This window comes from Triplophysa dalaica, chromosome 23, assembly GCF_015846415.1.
Source record: "Triplophysa dalaica isolate WHDGS20190420 chromosome 23, ASM1584641v1, whole genome shotgun sequence".
Classification (NCBI taxonomy): Eukaryota; Metazoa; Chordata; class Actinopteri; order Cypriniformes; family Nemacheilidae; genus Triplophysa; species Triplophysa dalaica.
Genome location: NC_079564.1, coordinates 9912980 through 9930334, shown reverse-complemented (window position 1 = coordinate 9930334; position 17355 = coordinate 9912980). Strand labels below are relative to the sequence as shown.

The 17355-nt window shown below is 37.3% G+C and overlaps 1 protein-coding gene across 1 annotated transcript in view; it reads left to right on the top strand.

The window, feature by feature from the left end:
• The first annotated feature begins 240 nt into the window (after positions 1-240).
• acad11 (acyl-CoA dehydrogenase family, member 11) overlaps positions 241-17355 on the top strand; it is a 44471-nt gene continuing 27356 nt past the window's right edge. The window contains exons 1-13 of the mRNA XM_056738805.1: positions 241-375; positions 485-584; positions 2258-2383; positions 2702-2863; positions 2981-3145; positions 3578-3719; positions 4053-4174; positions 4604-4710; positions 6347-6461; positions 8982-9059; positions 9620-9758; positions 10919-11026; positions 11617-11715. Coding sequence (XP_056594783.1) covers positions 251-375; positions 485-584; positions 2258-2383; positions 2702-2863; positions 2981-3145; positions 3578-3719; positions 4053-4174; positions 4604-4710; positions 6347-6461; positions 8982-9059; positions 9620-9758; positions 10919-11026; positions 11617-11715 — 1588 coding nt within the window. The 5' untranslated portion in view covers positions 241-250. The remainder of the gene's footprint in view (positions 376-484; positions 585-2257; positions 2384-2701; positions 2864-2980; positions 3146-3577; positions 3720-4052; positions 4175-4603; positions 4711-6346; positions 6462-8981; positions 9060-9619; positions 9759-10918; positions 11027-11616; positions 11716-17355) is intronic.

Sequence of the window (17355 nt, the reverse complement as noted above, 5' to 3'; positions counted from 1 at the left end):
CATTTTATATATAAACATAACATCAGACATACACAGAACATTTTCAGATTTAAATACCATTTCAAATAAAATATATATATTTAACAAATGTCACAAATACAAATACATTAAAGTAAATTTAACTGAAAAAGCATATTGAAAATGCGTTTTAAAAGTCCAGCATCGAGTTTTAGTCTGAAATGACTTTTATTTTGAAACCATTTGAATCGTAAACTTTATTTCTCAACCCCAGTGGAACAAAGTAGAAACTATGGATCGCCAAACAACAGCCGTTCGTGCAGAACATCGATTTGACATTAATAACTTGAAACGATACCTGGTAGGAAAACTTGAGAACTTCTCAGATTCTACAACACTAAATGTTCAACAGTACAGGTAAATATATAAATAAATATATCACGTATACGTCTATTGCAAACAAAATGCGTGCGTCATTTACGTGCTTATTTATTAAGTTATTTTTTAACCTATTTGTTTTAAACAGATCTGGTCAATCCAACCCAACATTTTACATTGAAACTGCAGATAAGAGTTATGTATTGAGAAAGAAACCTCCAGGGGAGCTGCTACCTGGAGCTCATAAGGTAAGATGTGTTGCATTATAATATCACTAAACATCATAACTAATGCAATTCTGCATAGTTTTCATAGTAATCGTACATTTTATGTTAGGAATACTGTCTACGTCAAATCAGAGCTGCCGCGAACACGCAGCGAAGGACTTTGACACTATTGAACTTTTCAACACCACAAATAAATGTTTGAGAATGAGTTCAGTTTACCACTAGAGGGAGACAGACGCTAATATATGAAGGGCTCTTTTCCAAAACGCTGTAAAACCATTTTAATCATTTTTTCATGAAAATGACATTTTTTTACCTAGACCCATACATTTAGTTAATAATCAATTTATCCTGTTAAAATGGTCTGTTGGCTCACTCTGAACATGTTAAACAATGATTGTTAAATTAAACAACAATATTGTCGATTATAAATTCAAAGTGTATTTTTTTTTCAAAAAGCTACAAATCCATCCTTTTTAAAAAACAAAAAACAAACAAACAAGAGAACATGGAACATATGACATCAGGGACTCATACTATAAATGAATATAAATCAAATACATGCAAATGCATGAAATTAAATAACAGGCAAATAAAATAAATAGTAACAAACTAAATAGTAAAATAAAATAAATATTTCAATTTCATGTTTCAATATTTTCCACCACATACAACAAATAATTTAAAAAACAACAGGCATACAAATACCACTAACGTGCAAATTCTGATTGGTCGAGAGGACATATCGCAATTAGGCTAAAAACAGGTTCGGCACTTTTGCGTTTTGGAAAGAAACTGCATCTTTCAGAACATTTTAAACAAGGAAATATAACGATTTGGCATGAAACATTGATGGAGCAGTGAATAGGTTTAGTACACAGCAAAATGGCATAACAAACTCATTTTTTTTAATTTGGCGTTTAATGCGTTTTGGAAAAGAGCTTTTCATATACATTTTAATATCATGTATAGAAGACCATTAAACAATGTAGTGATATTTACTGTCCGCCAAAGTTCATAGACGCTTGATTAAACATTTTATTGTAATCTGAAACACTATTTATTCTGAAGGTGTGTGCTTAAATGTTTGACATTGGTATTGTAGATGAAAACTCTTTTACGATATCGGATTCTCTCTGTACGACTCTCTGTGGATTTCAAAATAAATAAATAATGCAATAATTCTCTCATTTTGTTTAGTTTGTGTTTTCTTCTTTTGCAAGATGAATCACACTCAAAATACAAGTGTAGGGAGTCAGAGAGAGCAAGAGGGAGACCTTTTGTGGCTGTTAAGGCCAAACTTTAAACAGATGCTGAATTATTTATGTTATTCATATATTGTGACATCTCTAAATTATATATCATTTCTTTAAAATTTTGGTTTTCACATTTTTTAAATAAAAAATTGTAGCTTAATTATGAAGAAAACGCAGACAGAAATTATATTAACTCCTTCAACCGTTAGTAAAAGTACATTTCGGCAACTTCTAGACAAGCATTTGTGTTGTTCCATTATATTAGTTTTCTATTATGATTATACTTCTTCAAATTGTAGGCAAAATATGCTAATAAGTTTTAGATCTCTATTTAAACAGTTATAATTATTTTACAATATGGACAAAGTAGAAAGTGAGAGTATTTCTAAACCTCAAGGAGATCACAAAGTTGTGTTTTTTCATTTTGTGCAAGTACAGGTCGACAGAGAATATAATGTTCAAAGGGCTCTACATTCGGTGGGTTTTCCAGTCCCTCATCCACTGCTGTATTGCACAGATACCCGTGTCATCGGTACAGATTTCTACATCATGGAGCATGTGCAGGTATCCATACTCATGACCACTATTTTCTTTTATTATCAAATTGATGTAGTTATTTTCAAAGTTACACAAAGCTACGTCATGGCTAAATAAGTCAAACTTAGTGTCATGCCTTGTGTGTTCAAAGGCGGAACAATTATGTCTTATGATAAAGAGGATCATCTCACATCTGTTTCTCAGACATTTTAATAACACAAACTCGGCCAGTAGAGGGCAGTCGGGATTTAAAAATGTGTTGCCCCCTGACCAGCGTAGATGTTACTGTAATGTGAATGGAAGAATGGGATTATATTTTGTTTCTCGTGTGCACCTGCATATCAGGGTCGGATATTCAGGGACCTGAGACTGCCAGGAGTCAGTACAGCAGAACGCTCGGCTCTGTATGTGGCCGCAGTGGAGACGCTAGCCAAACTTCACTCTTTTGATGTCAGGACGCTCGGGCTGCTGGGATACGGAAAGGGGTCAGGTTATTGTAAGAGACAGGTAGGGTAACATCACTGGAAAAGTGGTCTGAAATGACCTTGAATGCGTATAAGAAGCAGACTATTATCATGAGAAAATCTGCTTTGAAGTTGTTAAAGAACATTTCTTTGTTTTGAGGTGTCCACATGGACAAAGCAGTACAAAGCCTCGGCCCATAAAGAGATACCAGCCATGGATAAACTCTCTGATTGGTTGAGTCACAACCTGCCAGCCGGTGACAATGAAGTGACCCTTGTTCATGGTGATTTTCGAATTGACAACCTGATATTTCACCCCACAGAGGTACAGAAGCATTACTATCTAATAAATGTGTAAAACCAAACGGGTCTTTGCCATCAAGGTTCAAAGTGAACACCGACTTCATTACAGTGGCGTTATTGTTCAGGATTTAATAAGAGCTGCTTTTCCAGGTTCCCATTCTGTCAGCAAATGAGTTATTACAGAGAGAATTGTACAGATCAAAAGAATGAAAAGAGACTGGTGGAGCAAGTCTGTAATTAACCTCCCGTTATTACATGTCTGGTATTATCAGAACGTTCTTATTAAACATATTAAACTCTTATTTTCCTGCATAATCGTGTGGAAGTGGATAATTGATATTTTAACATGTTTCTGTCACTCAAAACATAACCTTAGTACCTGCTATAAAAGTATTATTTAGTGATTTGGCAAATTGAACATCTGGATCTCTTTAAGTTTTTTTGGTCTCTGTAGGCTCGTGTGATGGCTGTCCTGGACTGGGAGTTGTCCACTACTGGACAACCAATAGCAGACCTGGCCTACTTTCTAATGCCACATTATTGGCCCAGTCACTACAAAGTCATCAGCACAATGGGCGGAGTCACAGGAACAGATGGTGATGCATCTTTTTTTGTTGTTTTTAGATTGTTAATTTGCATTTTGGCAATTTGTAGTCACAGATATAGAATAAGAGGGACTGGGAATGGGTGGAGAACATAATACAGGCTCAGGCCAGACTCAAACCTGTATCTCCTGTAATTTGTCGGGATTTATTATGTACTATGCGCTCGACCACTTTATCATCTGTCTTTTTTTGACTCGAGAGTACTTGTCACTGCCTGAGCCTGTTTATGTGAAATTTCATGTCCACCGTGGCTTTTGCTTCTTTTGATGCATATGCGTTTATAAATATATTTAGTTTGATCATGTATTTATTGTTGTTTAATAGGAATACCCTCTCCAGACGACCTGATCTCTATTTACTGCCACTGTCGAGGGATCCCAAAGTCTCTTCCTCAAAAAAACTTCTTTATCGCCATGGCCATTTTCAAAATGGCTGCGATTGCACAGGTATGACTCTTTAGAGTTAGACACGCACACATCTCTTGGATGAGAGTTTAAAGTCACCATGGAACACAAGTAGCGATTGTCTTCTTCCGCGTGAGACAATTTCTGAAATGAGGAAAAAAATTGTTGGGCGGGACTTGATTTTGTCCTACGAGAACTGATGGATTGTTGTGTGTTGCTAACAAAATGGAGGCAGATTTGAATGCCAGTTTACAGTCAGTCAGTCAGTCATTGGAGCCCCGTCCTCTCGCCAGTCTCGTGACCGGAAGTGAAGGTCGTTTTGAGGGGATCCATCTTTCTTGATTCAATGACTGATTATAATATACAAAAATGATAAATATAAAGCCTCTGTCATAATGAAGTTATCAGTGTTATTCATCAGGAAAGTAAACACAAGATACTCTTTTTAAGTAAATTCTGTCTTTGTTTAAGGGGATCTATGCGAGGCATTTGTTGGGCAATGCCAGTTCTGCAAACGCAGCAGAGTTTGGAGAAAGCGTTGAGCCGTTAGCTGAGCTGGGACGGCAGATCGCCCAGAGGTACAGGATACCATCATCACAGTCACAGTGCTTAACTTTAAACAAGCTCTAGAGAAATGACCGCCATCACAAATTTGCTGTTGTTGGGTTTTATTTCTGGTTTTCAAGAGATTCTGATTGGTCCGTTGGGGAAATGTCAATTTTTGGGGGATGATTCTCTATATTTTGCGGTTAAAGACATAATGAAATTGAAGCGTTTTTAGCTCAGATGGAAGGGAATGGTGTTGTTCGGAACATTAAGGTCTTGACTCCAGGGATCATGATACTGGCACATTATTGAACACATTAAGGCCCGGTTTCAAAGAAAAGGCTTAAGGGTAGTCACATAGTAAATTGAATGTTTGAGCTGTCTTAAATTACAACAACATGCCCTGAAATATTTTAAGATTTGTCCATGCAATTGTTTTGTCTCATGATGAAAACAAATAATGTTTTTTCAATGCATTTTTTATTAAAGCGACTTAATGTACTAATTTATCTAAGGCCTAGTCCTGGCTTTAGCTAAGCCTTGTCTTTGAAACCTGGCCTGAATGTACTGCGTGTCGCTAAGTATAAATGCATCTGCTAAATGTAGATTATAATTCTAACTGAAAAACATGATTGACCCCGGGGGAGGGGGGGGGTTCGCAAGCCTGCGAAGGCGGGGTCGCAAGATGATTTCCAGAAATCGTTTTTTATTATTAGAAATAGCGTATTTAATCAATAAGTGTAACAAAGTATAAAAACATTAGTTCAGTTAAAAATGTAACCATGCAAATAAAAAGCCATCAGCCTTTGGAATTTCCTCCCCCTCGATCATGACTCCTTATGTGATTACGTCACATTAGCAACATTAGACGACGTTTGCATGAAGAGTACATCGATCAGCACTCGAATCAGTTTGATGAAATTTGACCATGTGTAGTAATAGTTCATAGTTTATGTATAACAACAAGTAAAGTAATGAGTAAATAACTATAAAATAATATTGTTAGACTGTGTTTTTTTGTGTTGTCGTTATGCACGTGTTTGGATAGACCTAATAAGTGCATGTCCGCAGTTGCGTGTGATGTTTAGTATAATTTAACCACCACCGAGGTCAGGGTCTCGAGTCACTGGCACTGTTATTTTGGGGTTCGCAGGCTGAAACGTTTGTGAACCCATGCCATGGTAAGTTAATAGGAGTAGCTATTTGGTTACACATTGAAAAGGGTTGATTTTTCAATAATGACTTTTTGAATGTATATTTCATACTTATTACACGGCGCTCTGGGATACATGATTGTGTTCCGTTGGGACATTCCAAGGTCTGTTATTTCCAGATATTAACAGCCACTAAAACTAATAACATGGGAGCAAGTAGGCGTGTAACATGCGGGACAATGGAAATCCAGCCCATTGTTATTGCAAAATAAATCAGTGGGATAGCATCCTGATTACCCTGACAGTGTTTATCAAATGAAGATAACTGTCGGACTGTGATTAATTTTAATCATTAATAAACAGACCAATTGCTGGTTTTGTTTTTGTGGTTTGTGTAAGGTTACGCATCTCTAAAAAATTACTGTATGTGATCATTATTACGCCTACATTGTCATTGCATGTAATTGTTGTGGTTTTATGTCATTATAAATAATTGAGTGTATTTTATCTGCAGCCGAACGTTGACCGTGCCATCCCCTGATCAGCTGTTCCTACAGACCCCCAATGGTCAGACGGTGCTTCACCGCATCAAAGAGTTCATGAGAAAGCACGTACTTCCTGCCCAACAGGTCAGCACTGCCGCCATCTGGATAAAACGTGCTCAGACACATGACGTGACCAAAAGTATTCAGAAACCCTGTTCTTAGTAACTGGTGTGACTATTGCAGCAATTCCAGGGAGATTAATTTAACTGATACACCATACAATGGCATTCTATAGAATTGTGTGACCTTCAACTTTGTGGCAACAGGGAGGGACGGTTTTCTGTTCCAGCATCACAATGTCACTGTGCACAAAGCCAGAACCATGAAGAAAATGTCTTACCAAGAACCTGTCTGGCCTGCACAAAACCCCATACCTGCTACTCTGACGGAATGAGAGCAGATCGGTGCAGTGCAAAGAAAAGTCTTTCTGTGTTTTATCAGAAATGGGAGGGATTCATGCATGTAGTTTCCAAAAAGGAAAATTCTCTAATCATTTACTCACTCTCATGTAATTCATACTGGTAAAAAAAATTACTGTGTTCCGATAAACACAGAGAAAGATATTTGGAAGAATGTTAGCAATTTCAGTTCTGGGACATCATTGACACTCCATAGGAGAAAAAATGTTATAGTCCCAAAAATGTTTTTTTTAATCCTAAATTCCTTAAAATACCTTATGTGTTCGACAGAACAAAAAGATATACAAGAATTTTTCTACACTGACCAAAATTATAAACGCAACACTGTTTTTCCCCCCATTTTTCATGAGCTGAACTCAAAGATCTAAGACTTTTTCTATGTAAACAAAAGGCCTATTTCTCTCAAATATTGTTCACACATCTGTCTAAATTTGTGTTAGTGTGCACTTCTCCTTTGGCAAGATAATCCATCCACCTCACAGGTGTGGCATATGAAGAAGCTGATTAGACAGCATGATTATTGGACAGGTGTGCATTAGGCCACTCTAAAATGTGCAGTTTTACTGTATTGGGGGATCCGGGGGGGTCCAAAAACCATTCAGTATCTGGTGTGACCAGCATTTGCCTCACACAGTGCAACACAACTCCTTCACATAGAGTTGATCAGGTTGTTGATTTTGGCCTGTGGAATGTTGGTCCACTCCTCTTCAATGGCTGTGCGAAGTTGCTGGATATTTGCAGAAACTGGAACACGCTGTCGTATACGCCCATCCAGAGCATCCCAAACATGCTCAATGGGTGACATGTCCGGTGAGTATGCTGGCCATGCAAGAACTGGGATGTTTTCAGCTTCCAGGAATTGTGTACAGATCCTTGCAACATGGGGCTGTGCATAATCTTGCAGCAACATGAGGTGATGGTCGTGGATGAATGGCACAACAATGGGCCTAAGGATCACGTCACGGTATCTATGTGCATTCAAAATGCCATCAATAAAATGCACCTGTGTTCGTTGTCCATAGCTTATGTCTGCCAATACCATAACCCCACCGCCACCATGGGCCACTCGATCCACAACGTTGACATCATCAAACCGCTCACCCTCCATACACGGCGTCTGTCATCTGCTCTGTACAGTGAAATCCGGGATTTATCCGTGAAGAGAACACCTCTTCAAAGTGCCAGATGCCATCGAATGTGAGCATTTGCCCACTCAAGTCGGTTACGACGACTAACTGCAGTCAGGTCGAGACCCCGATGAGGACGACGAGAATTTAGATGAGCATCCCTGAGACGGTTTCTGACAGCAATTCTTTGGTTATGCAAACCCATTGTTGCAGCAGCTGTCCGGGTGGCTGGTTTCAGTCGATCTTGGAGGTAAATATGCTGGATGTGGAGGTCCTGGGCTGGTGTGGTTACACGTGGTCTGCAGTTGTGAGGCCTGTTGGATGTACTGCCAAATTCTCTGAAACGCCTTTGTAGACGGCTTATGGTAGAGAAATTAATATTCAATTCACGTGCAACAGCTCTGGTGGACATTCCTGCAGTCAGCATGCCAGTTGCACGCTCCCTCAAAACTTGCCAGATCTGTGGCATTGTGCTTTGTGATAAAACTGCACATTCTAGAGTTGCCTATTATTGTGGACAGCCTATACACAGCTGTCCAATAATCATGCTTTCTAATCAGCTTCTTCATATGCCACACCTGTGAGGTGGATGGATTATCTCGCCAAAGGAGAAGTGCACACTAACACAGAATTAGACAGATTTGTGAACAATAGTTGAGAGAAATAGGCCTTTTGTGTACATAGAAAAAGTCTTAGATCTTTGAGTTCAGCTCATGAAAAATGGGGGCAAAAACAAAAGTGTTGGGTTTATAATTTTGGTCAGTGTACAATGGTAGTGGATGATTTCCTAGAATTGAAAATTGCAAACATTCTTCCAAATATCTTTCTTTGTGTTTTTCAGAACAAAGAAATGTCTACAGATTTGAAAGAATCTGAGGGCGAGTAAATTATGACAGAATTTTCATTTTTGGGTGAACTGTCCCTTTATCCCTTCAACAAGAAAACGGGGGTGGGATTCAGGAGTTTGTGTTTGTCATTTAGTGTAGAGCATGTTTTGTATTGGGAGTTGATGTTTGGTTTGTGTGTTCTCATTTTACTGCTTTTACTCTCTGTTGTAGGAGGTTCAGACATATTACGCTTATCACAAAGACACCCCTGAGAGATGGCAGACACCTCCTGTGATAGAGAACCTGAAGGTAATGAGAAAAGTACAAGTTGAAGTTTCTTAAAAGCAGCTTTTAAAAGTGACCTATTTCAGATATGGTGACATATACACAAAAAGTGATCTCTACATTCAACCCTCAACCCTATATTCAACATTCAATCAAGTAGAGGTATAGGTGCCTTCCTCAAGGGCACCTCAGTCCTTACTCACTGGCCCTGAGAATCGAACCGGTGACCTGCTGGTCATGAGTACGACTCTAACCACTAGGCCACAAGATTAATTTTTTTTCTTGCTTTTCCATTGTATATTGTTCTTGTTATTTGTTTAATATTACATTGTGCTGTTTTGTCATTGGGTTTGAGAGAATGGTTAGTCTCAATTTCAAGGCCGTTCACTTCAATGCCAAGAGCTTTCTGCTTTGTTATAATAACACTTGTTAAATCTGTTTAGGTCAGCTGACATTAAATAGAAATAATACTTTAGGTCCGGATGCACTAAAACTACACTTGACCTTAACATTGGATCATTTAGATCTCTTGCACACTTGATTCCCCTTTATGTGTGTATGTGTTTGTGCGTGCGTGTGTGTAGGCAAAGGCTCGAGCCGCAGGCCTGTGGAATCTCTTTCTTCCTGCAGAAAGTGGCCTCTCTCAGCTGGACTATGCACACATTGCAGAGGAAACCGGACGCTGCTTTTACGCCCCCGAAGTCTTCAACTGCCAGGCCCCAGGTGTTCACGTCTCTTTCACTTCAGACTCTGAGATGTCTTTTATGTGGCTTTTTGATCGTTTATAGCTAATGTGTGTTACTGTTTAAGACCCACCATTCAAAAGAATCCTTTTACAGAGTCAACAGTATAAATAAGCCATTATTGGGTTAATTGGCAACATAATGTAAATACTCTTGCTTTATTTTACTTTAAGCTTTGCTCTGGTATTTTGTTATTTTTAACATCTGTCACGGCCAGTGAAGTTGGTAATAAAAATTGAAACATTGTTTTAAATTATATTTGATGCCGCTAGCGGTGCACAAGTCACACACAGAAGCTTTAAAATTATGTGGAACAGACAAATAGTTAAAATGGATAAAACGCATCTGGAATTTATTTAATTGCATCTTATAAAATTACATGTTATGAAATTATGTGCAGTTATATAGTCAGTTTTTGTTTAAAGAAAAGTGTAAAGATTTTGAATATTATCTATTTGCTGAAGTAATACCTTAAGCGTCAAATTTTTTACACCGTGTCAACACCGGAAACAACCGACTTGACACTGTGGACACGACAATGGCTTGTTCTTAATGGGTTTGTCGTGTCGCACCACATCCATTGTGGAAATTTTAAATAATAGGGTTCTAATGCATTCACGAGGCATCGCGTCCGGTGAAGACACGGTATAACATTTCAGTATCTCTTAAAGTAGTTCGTAAAAACTTGATTTTGAACCACTTTTGAATTTGTATTATGTCTGCTTATATGAAGAGTTTGGGTCCAAAATGAGAACTCAATTTTAAAACAATTTCAAAAATCATGTTTTTTATTATGTTATCATGTTATTCTTCTGTTTTCATGTGTTGTTAGCTGTATTTTTTTTAGTTATTACGGCTTAAATATAAAAATAAACCAACTGCAGTTTGATTGATATTTATTGGAATGCAGCATAAAAAAAAAAAAAATCTAAATATTTGGTTTTCTCATTTTGTAACAACACTCTTCATATGTAATATGACTAGAATTCAAAGAAATAAAAATGTACATAACAATTTTTTAAGCAGCTTTCAACTGTTAGTATGAAACTAGCAAGACTTCATTCATAATGTCTAAACCTGTCAGCAAGATTTCAGATATAGTTTGAGTGACTGATGGGTCTGTTGATGATGTTGTGACAGATACTGGGAACATGGAGGTGCTGCATCTGTTTGGCACAGAAGAACAGAAGAAACTCTGGCTCGAGCCTTTACTGAAAGGAGAAATACGCTCCTGTTTCTGTATGACAGGTAAAATCACACAACAAACAGCTATTTGTTGTACAAGTGCTAACAATGTAACACTGCCATGAGATAATACACACAAGTAAACCAGTGCAAGTAACACTCTTATTTATACTCACTCTTTCGTAGCATTTATTTTTAAGACCAAATGTATTTCTCTTTTCTGCTAATAAAGCGGGCTAAGAGCTTTGTGTGTGTGTCTAAGCATACACAGATGGTGCTGTAATTCTCCAGAGCATTCATATGTCTTGATCTATGATGTGTTATTTTTGGGTTTACAGCACAGATGATATCTGTAAGTCTTACTCAAGATTATGAATGTTTGTACAGCAAATGTCACATGAAGTAAATCAGTGTTGGTGGAGATGTTAACCTGGCTTAGATATCTCGCATGACATATTTAAATTGAGCTTTTCTTTCTTTGCACAAGACAGCAATTTTGGAAGTACCTCGTAAATACCCTTTTCTATAATAATGGGAATCATGCAGTTGGTATATATAACAGAACCATGGTTTTATCATTCGATACATCACTGTACAATCATGTTACGGCTATTTTACTTTATTAATAGAGGCATATTCTCACTTTATTACAGAGCCTGATGTTGCCTCGAGTGATGCCACAAACATGGAATGCACCCTCATGAGAGATGACGACCATTATATCATCAACGGCAAAAAGTGGTGGAGCAGCGGTAAGGGTTCATATATGATCAAAAAACAGATAAATTGGGTGGAAACCATTTTTGTTGTCAGATGTAAAGATTTCCATGGTGTCTCCCCTGTGGAGAACCAAAAGAACACAGGGATTCTGATTTCTTATTTAACATTTTTAACTCTCACCACAAAGACGTAAAGAAAACTATTGCCATTATTCATCCCATAAAACCAGCTCGTTCATTGAAATACTCACAACCTTTGGCATGACATATAAGAAACGGTTTAATATGTTTACACAAACCAGCTATGCACAATCTGCGAACCATAAACACAGACTTCAGAAACTCAAAGCCATCGCAATGGGTGGCAAAGCAAAAACAGACCCATTAGTTAAAGACCTCTCCATAGTTTTTAAAAAGCTCCAACCTAGACACAGCAGTAATCCCGCTTCTTTCTGTCCTACACAAGATTCTGAAGAAGTCACATTTTGTGGATTTGAAAGCAAATGGAAGTTTGGTGGCTTGTTTTTTCCACTGGAAAATGAATCATCCTCGATCATATTTGAATCATCCACAGAACAAATAGTCTACTTTGTAAACTCCTTTTGCTTTTTTCATGTTTGCATAATACATTTTTAGGAAAGAGGACCACAAATCTCAGCATGCACGCGTAACTGCAATTGTGTGGAACAACACATGCACCATGTAAAGACAGTGATTATGAAAGAAACTTTCTTTGTTTCTGGTAGAAAGATAACAACTAGCATTTTATCCTGTTTACAATACCAAGAGTTGTTTTCCAAGTTGTATGGGATGTTTACAGATGCTTTTCTATTGCTATTAGACATTGTCCCCTGTAGAAAATTCCAGATGATTCTAGCTGTGGGTCTTCGTGGTTTTGAGGCCCGCTGATTTATACATCCTCGAAGAATGACAACGGATTCAAGGCTTGTTGTTTTCTGTATCGGCACGATAACTTAAGTCCAAGCAGACTTTGAAACGTCCCTGCAATTGTCAGTCACAACATTTTCGTGGATCTTAGCATTACAAAAAGAGTAATGAATATTTCACGTTAATGTTCTGTTGAAGTCATCTGGGGTGTTTTTTTAGCTTATTGTGTAATTCATAGTCTTTTTAGTATTTGATCAAAATCAAGTAACTTCTCCACCCCTGAAACATCTTTCTATTTTAGTCGATGTCACCAAGCTGTCTTATTTAATCATGCTTTTGTTGTAAGTTTTTTTTATTTTTTATTTTAGTTCAATTTTTTGTAATTTCGTTACAGGCGTTGGTCACTTTATTATTTCTTTGTTTATTTTTTATGTTGTTAGATAAGTTTAATTTATTTGATTAGTTCTTGTGTTTTATTGTAATTCTAGTGCCTTCAACTTTTAAAGTTTATTTCTAAAGCAAAATTAAAAAAAGTTTTTTCCAATAATTTTTATGCCAATATATTTTTTCAATTACTTATAATTGATAAAAAACTCCCCACCTATAAATAATTTAGCTAATGTATAACATTACAAAAGTAAAACTGTTTAAAATCTTTTATTATCGCATCAACATTGTAAAAATTTTCAAGAATGAAGCTTACTGTACTTTCACACAAAACCACATAATTTTCTATCCTCGTAAATCTTTTTTCACTTGCTCTTTATTGACGTTACACATCAATGTTGAATAGTTTCGCAATAAATATCTTTAAATGCATGGCGATAGTTTGGAGTTTTGTCTGATCTGTGCTCGACAAGATCTGACACCAAAGATGTTTTGTGTCTCAGAGGAGATTTTATAAGCTCACTGAAGCTAATGTGGGAAGGCCAAGCCAACAGTCCGATCTGTCGTCTTATGCAATGGGAATTAAGAGTTTACATTTGCTTTTGTATGGGGTTAAATTCTAAGGTGACCCTTTGTGTTGCCTCTCATCCAGATGTACACTTTCATCCAAACAAAGCGTGAATTATAACCGTGACCAATCCGGATCAGTTGGTTAGGAGATGAGGCAGTTGCGTGTGGCGGCTGAGATCTGTATCTCTGGTTTTGAGCACATGCAGATGGTATTTTCCGCTGCTATCCTCATCCAGCGTCAGTCGTAGGGATATCTTTATTGTTGAGTCACATGTGGAGGTAATTTCGAACTGTTAGTCATAGGCCATTTAGTGTAATGGCGGTCTATGGTGAAAACTTTACATTTCAATAGGGAGCCCTCAGGAAGTGAAGCTAATTTTGTTAACTGGAATTCAAGGTTTTAGGTGTTTTTTCAATGAAACCAAAGGATTTTTTTATTCATGAGATTCTTTATCACATTTTTCATGTGCAAGCTGGCAGGAGAGTGTCTTTTTGCTGGAAGGGTAATGGTTGTTTTAAATCAAGGGATTCCTTTGTTCTTGGTTTTCCTGACCACATATATGTAGATGGCAATAAGACGTCTAAACCGGCAGGTATGAGGAACGGAAGGATGCTGACGTTACATGACATGGGTACATGATTATGTGTTTTTACATCGACCTGTGTGTCTTTTTGTGTTTTATTGCATAGCTGAGTCTTGTTTATTCTTGTATGTTCCTGTTTGCTTTATATGCATATAAATAGTCGTGGCTTCAAGCTGAATGTCTTTGTGCTCTTGTTGAAATCCTGGTAATGAACGGATGTTTTGTTTTGTATTGGGTTTTATTACTTCAGGGATGTTGCTTAAGAATAAATGACATCTAGGCCCTTGTGCCATATCATAAAGCCTCTGCATATAATTCAGAGATGTGGTACCTGTTGGTCACATTTTGCCAACTATCTGTTATTTCCCTCATCAATGCATTGTGTTCTCACCATTTTCTATGGTCAGCAAGTGAGTGACGTCTGTTTGTTTTGTTACAACAGGGTCCATGAACCCTTACACTGCTGACACAATTATGACTTTCAAAAAGCAACTAAAGACATTTTGCCCCATTTAATGTAAGCACTTCAAATATGCACTTCAAGCTGTATTACAGCTTGCTTCAGTACTTTAAAACTGTACTGTGTTAAAGTCCCACTGCATTTGATAATTGTATCACTTAAAGCTGCCATAACACACGCAGTTTCTGCCAATCTCATATTCATTTTTTGAGTTCCTATACAGTAGTATTTCATACCTGGTATCTGCGAAGAGTATTTGGTTTAATCACATTTATAAAAAAGAGATACAGCTGTAGGATTATTTATGGAAAAACATGACGTCCTGAGGGTGTGAGAGCAGAGGAACTAAATCAATAGCACAAAATAGCCTGCCCTACATCATTACATGATCCCTGCATAACTATCGATTCACTATAAGTTTGTTTGTTTAAATTCCCAACCAAACACAGACATATGACTTAGTTTCACTTACCGCATGCAGTTCATGTCCGGCATGTTTTAGCACTGGGACTCCACCATCTATCAGTTTCAAACGATCTCCAAATCCAGCATTATATCCAGCATTAATAAAACATCAACCACTGCAATGCTGTGAACAAACAGACACACCTAAACTTCACTATCGCAAGATAAACAAGCTGCAGCTGCAGGCCCACATTGAAGCCAATCTTGGCGCAGCTCAGACAATCTTGATGGTAAGCGGGTCTCGCTCGTCGGTTGGCACGTGAGCAGGCTCTTTCTTTTGCCTTGCCGTGCTTTTCTGGGAGAATTTCACAATAAAAGGAACTGGGATTCAGACTTTGCAGACATGCAAATTAGCCCCGCCTCCACTGAATCGCATTGCCAGTAGTAATTTGACTAGTCACTCTTATTTTTAAGTGTATTGATTCAAGTAAAGTTCACCTCAAATTGAAAACGGTACTAATAGGAAAGTATTCTTAAGTAGTAATTAAATCTACACTAAGTTACTGGTAAACCTGATGCAAAAATACAGCAAAGTTTTAGAAGTTTAGATAGATACTGCACTCGGCAGTTCCAGACGCAATCTTGATTTTCACAACATGGGGACATTAATGTTTTTTTTAAATGTATAGACTATATGAAACTATACATATGATATTATACATTTTATACAAATGTATAGTATCATGCAATGTCAGTCGCTTTGGATAAAACATCTGCCAAATGCATAAATGTTAGTGTTAATGTATATGTTATATATTTTTATTCAACAATTGGAAAACTTTGACTGAATTTAAATACAAAAAGTTAGAAAACATCCCCAAAAACATTCCCACCAGTGATCTCTTGTACTTTTGGATATTATTGTATTTTGAACTATCTACAGTGAACTATCACGTACAGTAGAGCACATAATCTCCCGTTAACGGTAAACAAAGTGTCAAGACATATTTTCGCATCGTGACAGATGTGGTGAGGTGTGAATATTTGGCATGTTCACCTTAGCAAGTGGGAACATGCTTATTGCGCACACCACAACAAGAGTTTACATTTGCTCTGCTGTTGTCATTTTGAAAAGTCTCACATTGATTGGCTGTAAACATGAGGCGTTACAACACGTGACAGGGTTATATGGAAATGCCAGAAAGAGTTATTTCATTTACTGGCTCTTTCCATTTCTAAACAGTGTGATTGGCAGACCAGGAATGCAAAGATTTCAGCTACAACAGTCATTGGAGATGACATGACAATTTTTGACTTCTATCATTAAAGTGCTTGAAGGGTTGCTTAAGCACTCATGACTCGAAGCTTATCAGATATCACACAAATACATGTGTACATATTTTTGCAGAATCTGAATTGTTTAGCTTTTTGAATGTTACAAAATAGATAATAGTAATAATAGTTATAAAAAATATACTTTTTTATTTTGTATGACAAATCTACATTTTTTTTGTCCTTGTATGGAAATCCCCACAGGTTTTTCCATCCTGATAGCATGAATACTGACAACCGCTTGTTCAATACAGTCTATTGTGATGGCTGATGTGACGCTGAATGAAAGATGATTTCCCGTAATCATTTCGGATGTGCGCGTCATTCTTTTAGACATTGTTTTATGAATGAACCGTCTGTAAGTCTGAAACATGAACTCGAGGAAAACCACAAGCAGACAGCTTTGTATTCTACAGCTCTTGCCCTTCTCTTTCAACCTTTCTCATATCCTTCTCTTTTGCCAAACTTCCTTTACGTTCACTATGCCGCAAAAATGTGAAGGCTGAACTAGCTGTCCCTATTTTTCACCTCTTTGTGCCCCCTCTTTTCTGGGAAGAGGCAATTTCCTGACTCCCAGGGAATGGCGAGGTTTTTGAATATCTGGTAGTTGTGAACTTTAACTTTTCACTGCTTCTTTACCCCTTTGTGCTTCCGTACGATGACTTTCAGACCACAGTTACCGTCACACTGTTGGAAAGAAGAGGAACCGGGAACTTTTTTAGGGGAAGACTTGTGACTTGTGATTTGTGAAGCGGAAAACTTGAGTTCATCCAGGAAAGGGCGGATGATGTAGGATAAGCAGATGTTCAGTTCGGAAGAGAGGAAAGAAGTGACGTTCTTTATGAAATAAATAGTTTCATTGTATGCCAGACATTAAAATCCCCACAGGTTGTTTGACAAAGATTTGTTTTCATAAATGTTTATAAAAAGAAGCATAACATTTTGTATAATATTTTGGTTTAATTTACTTTACTACATCAGCTGGGTACGATCAACCACACTATCTGTCACACAATCTGTAGTAAACAATTCATGAAACAATGAATT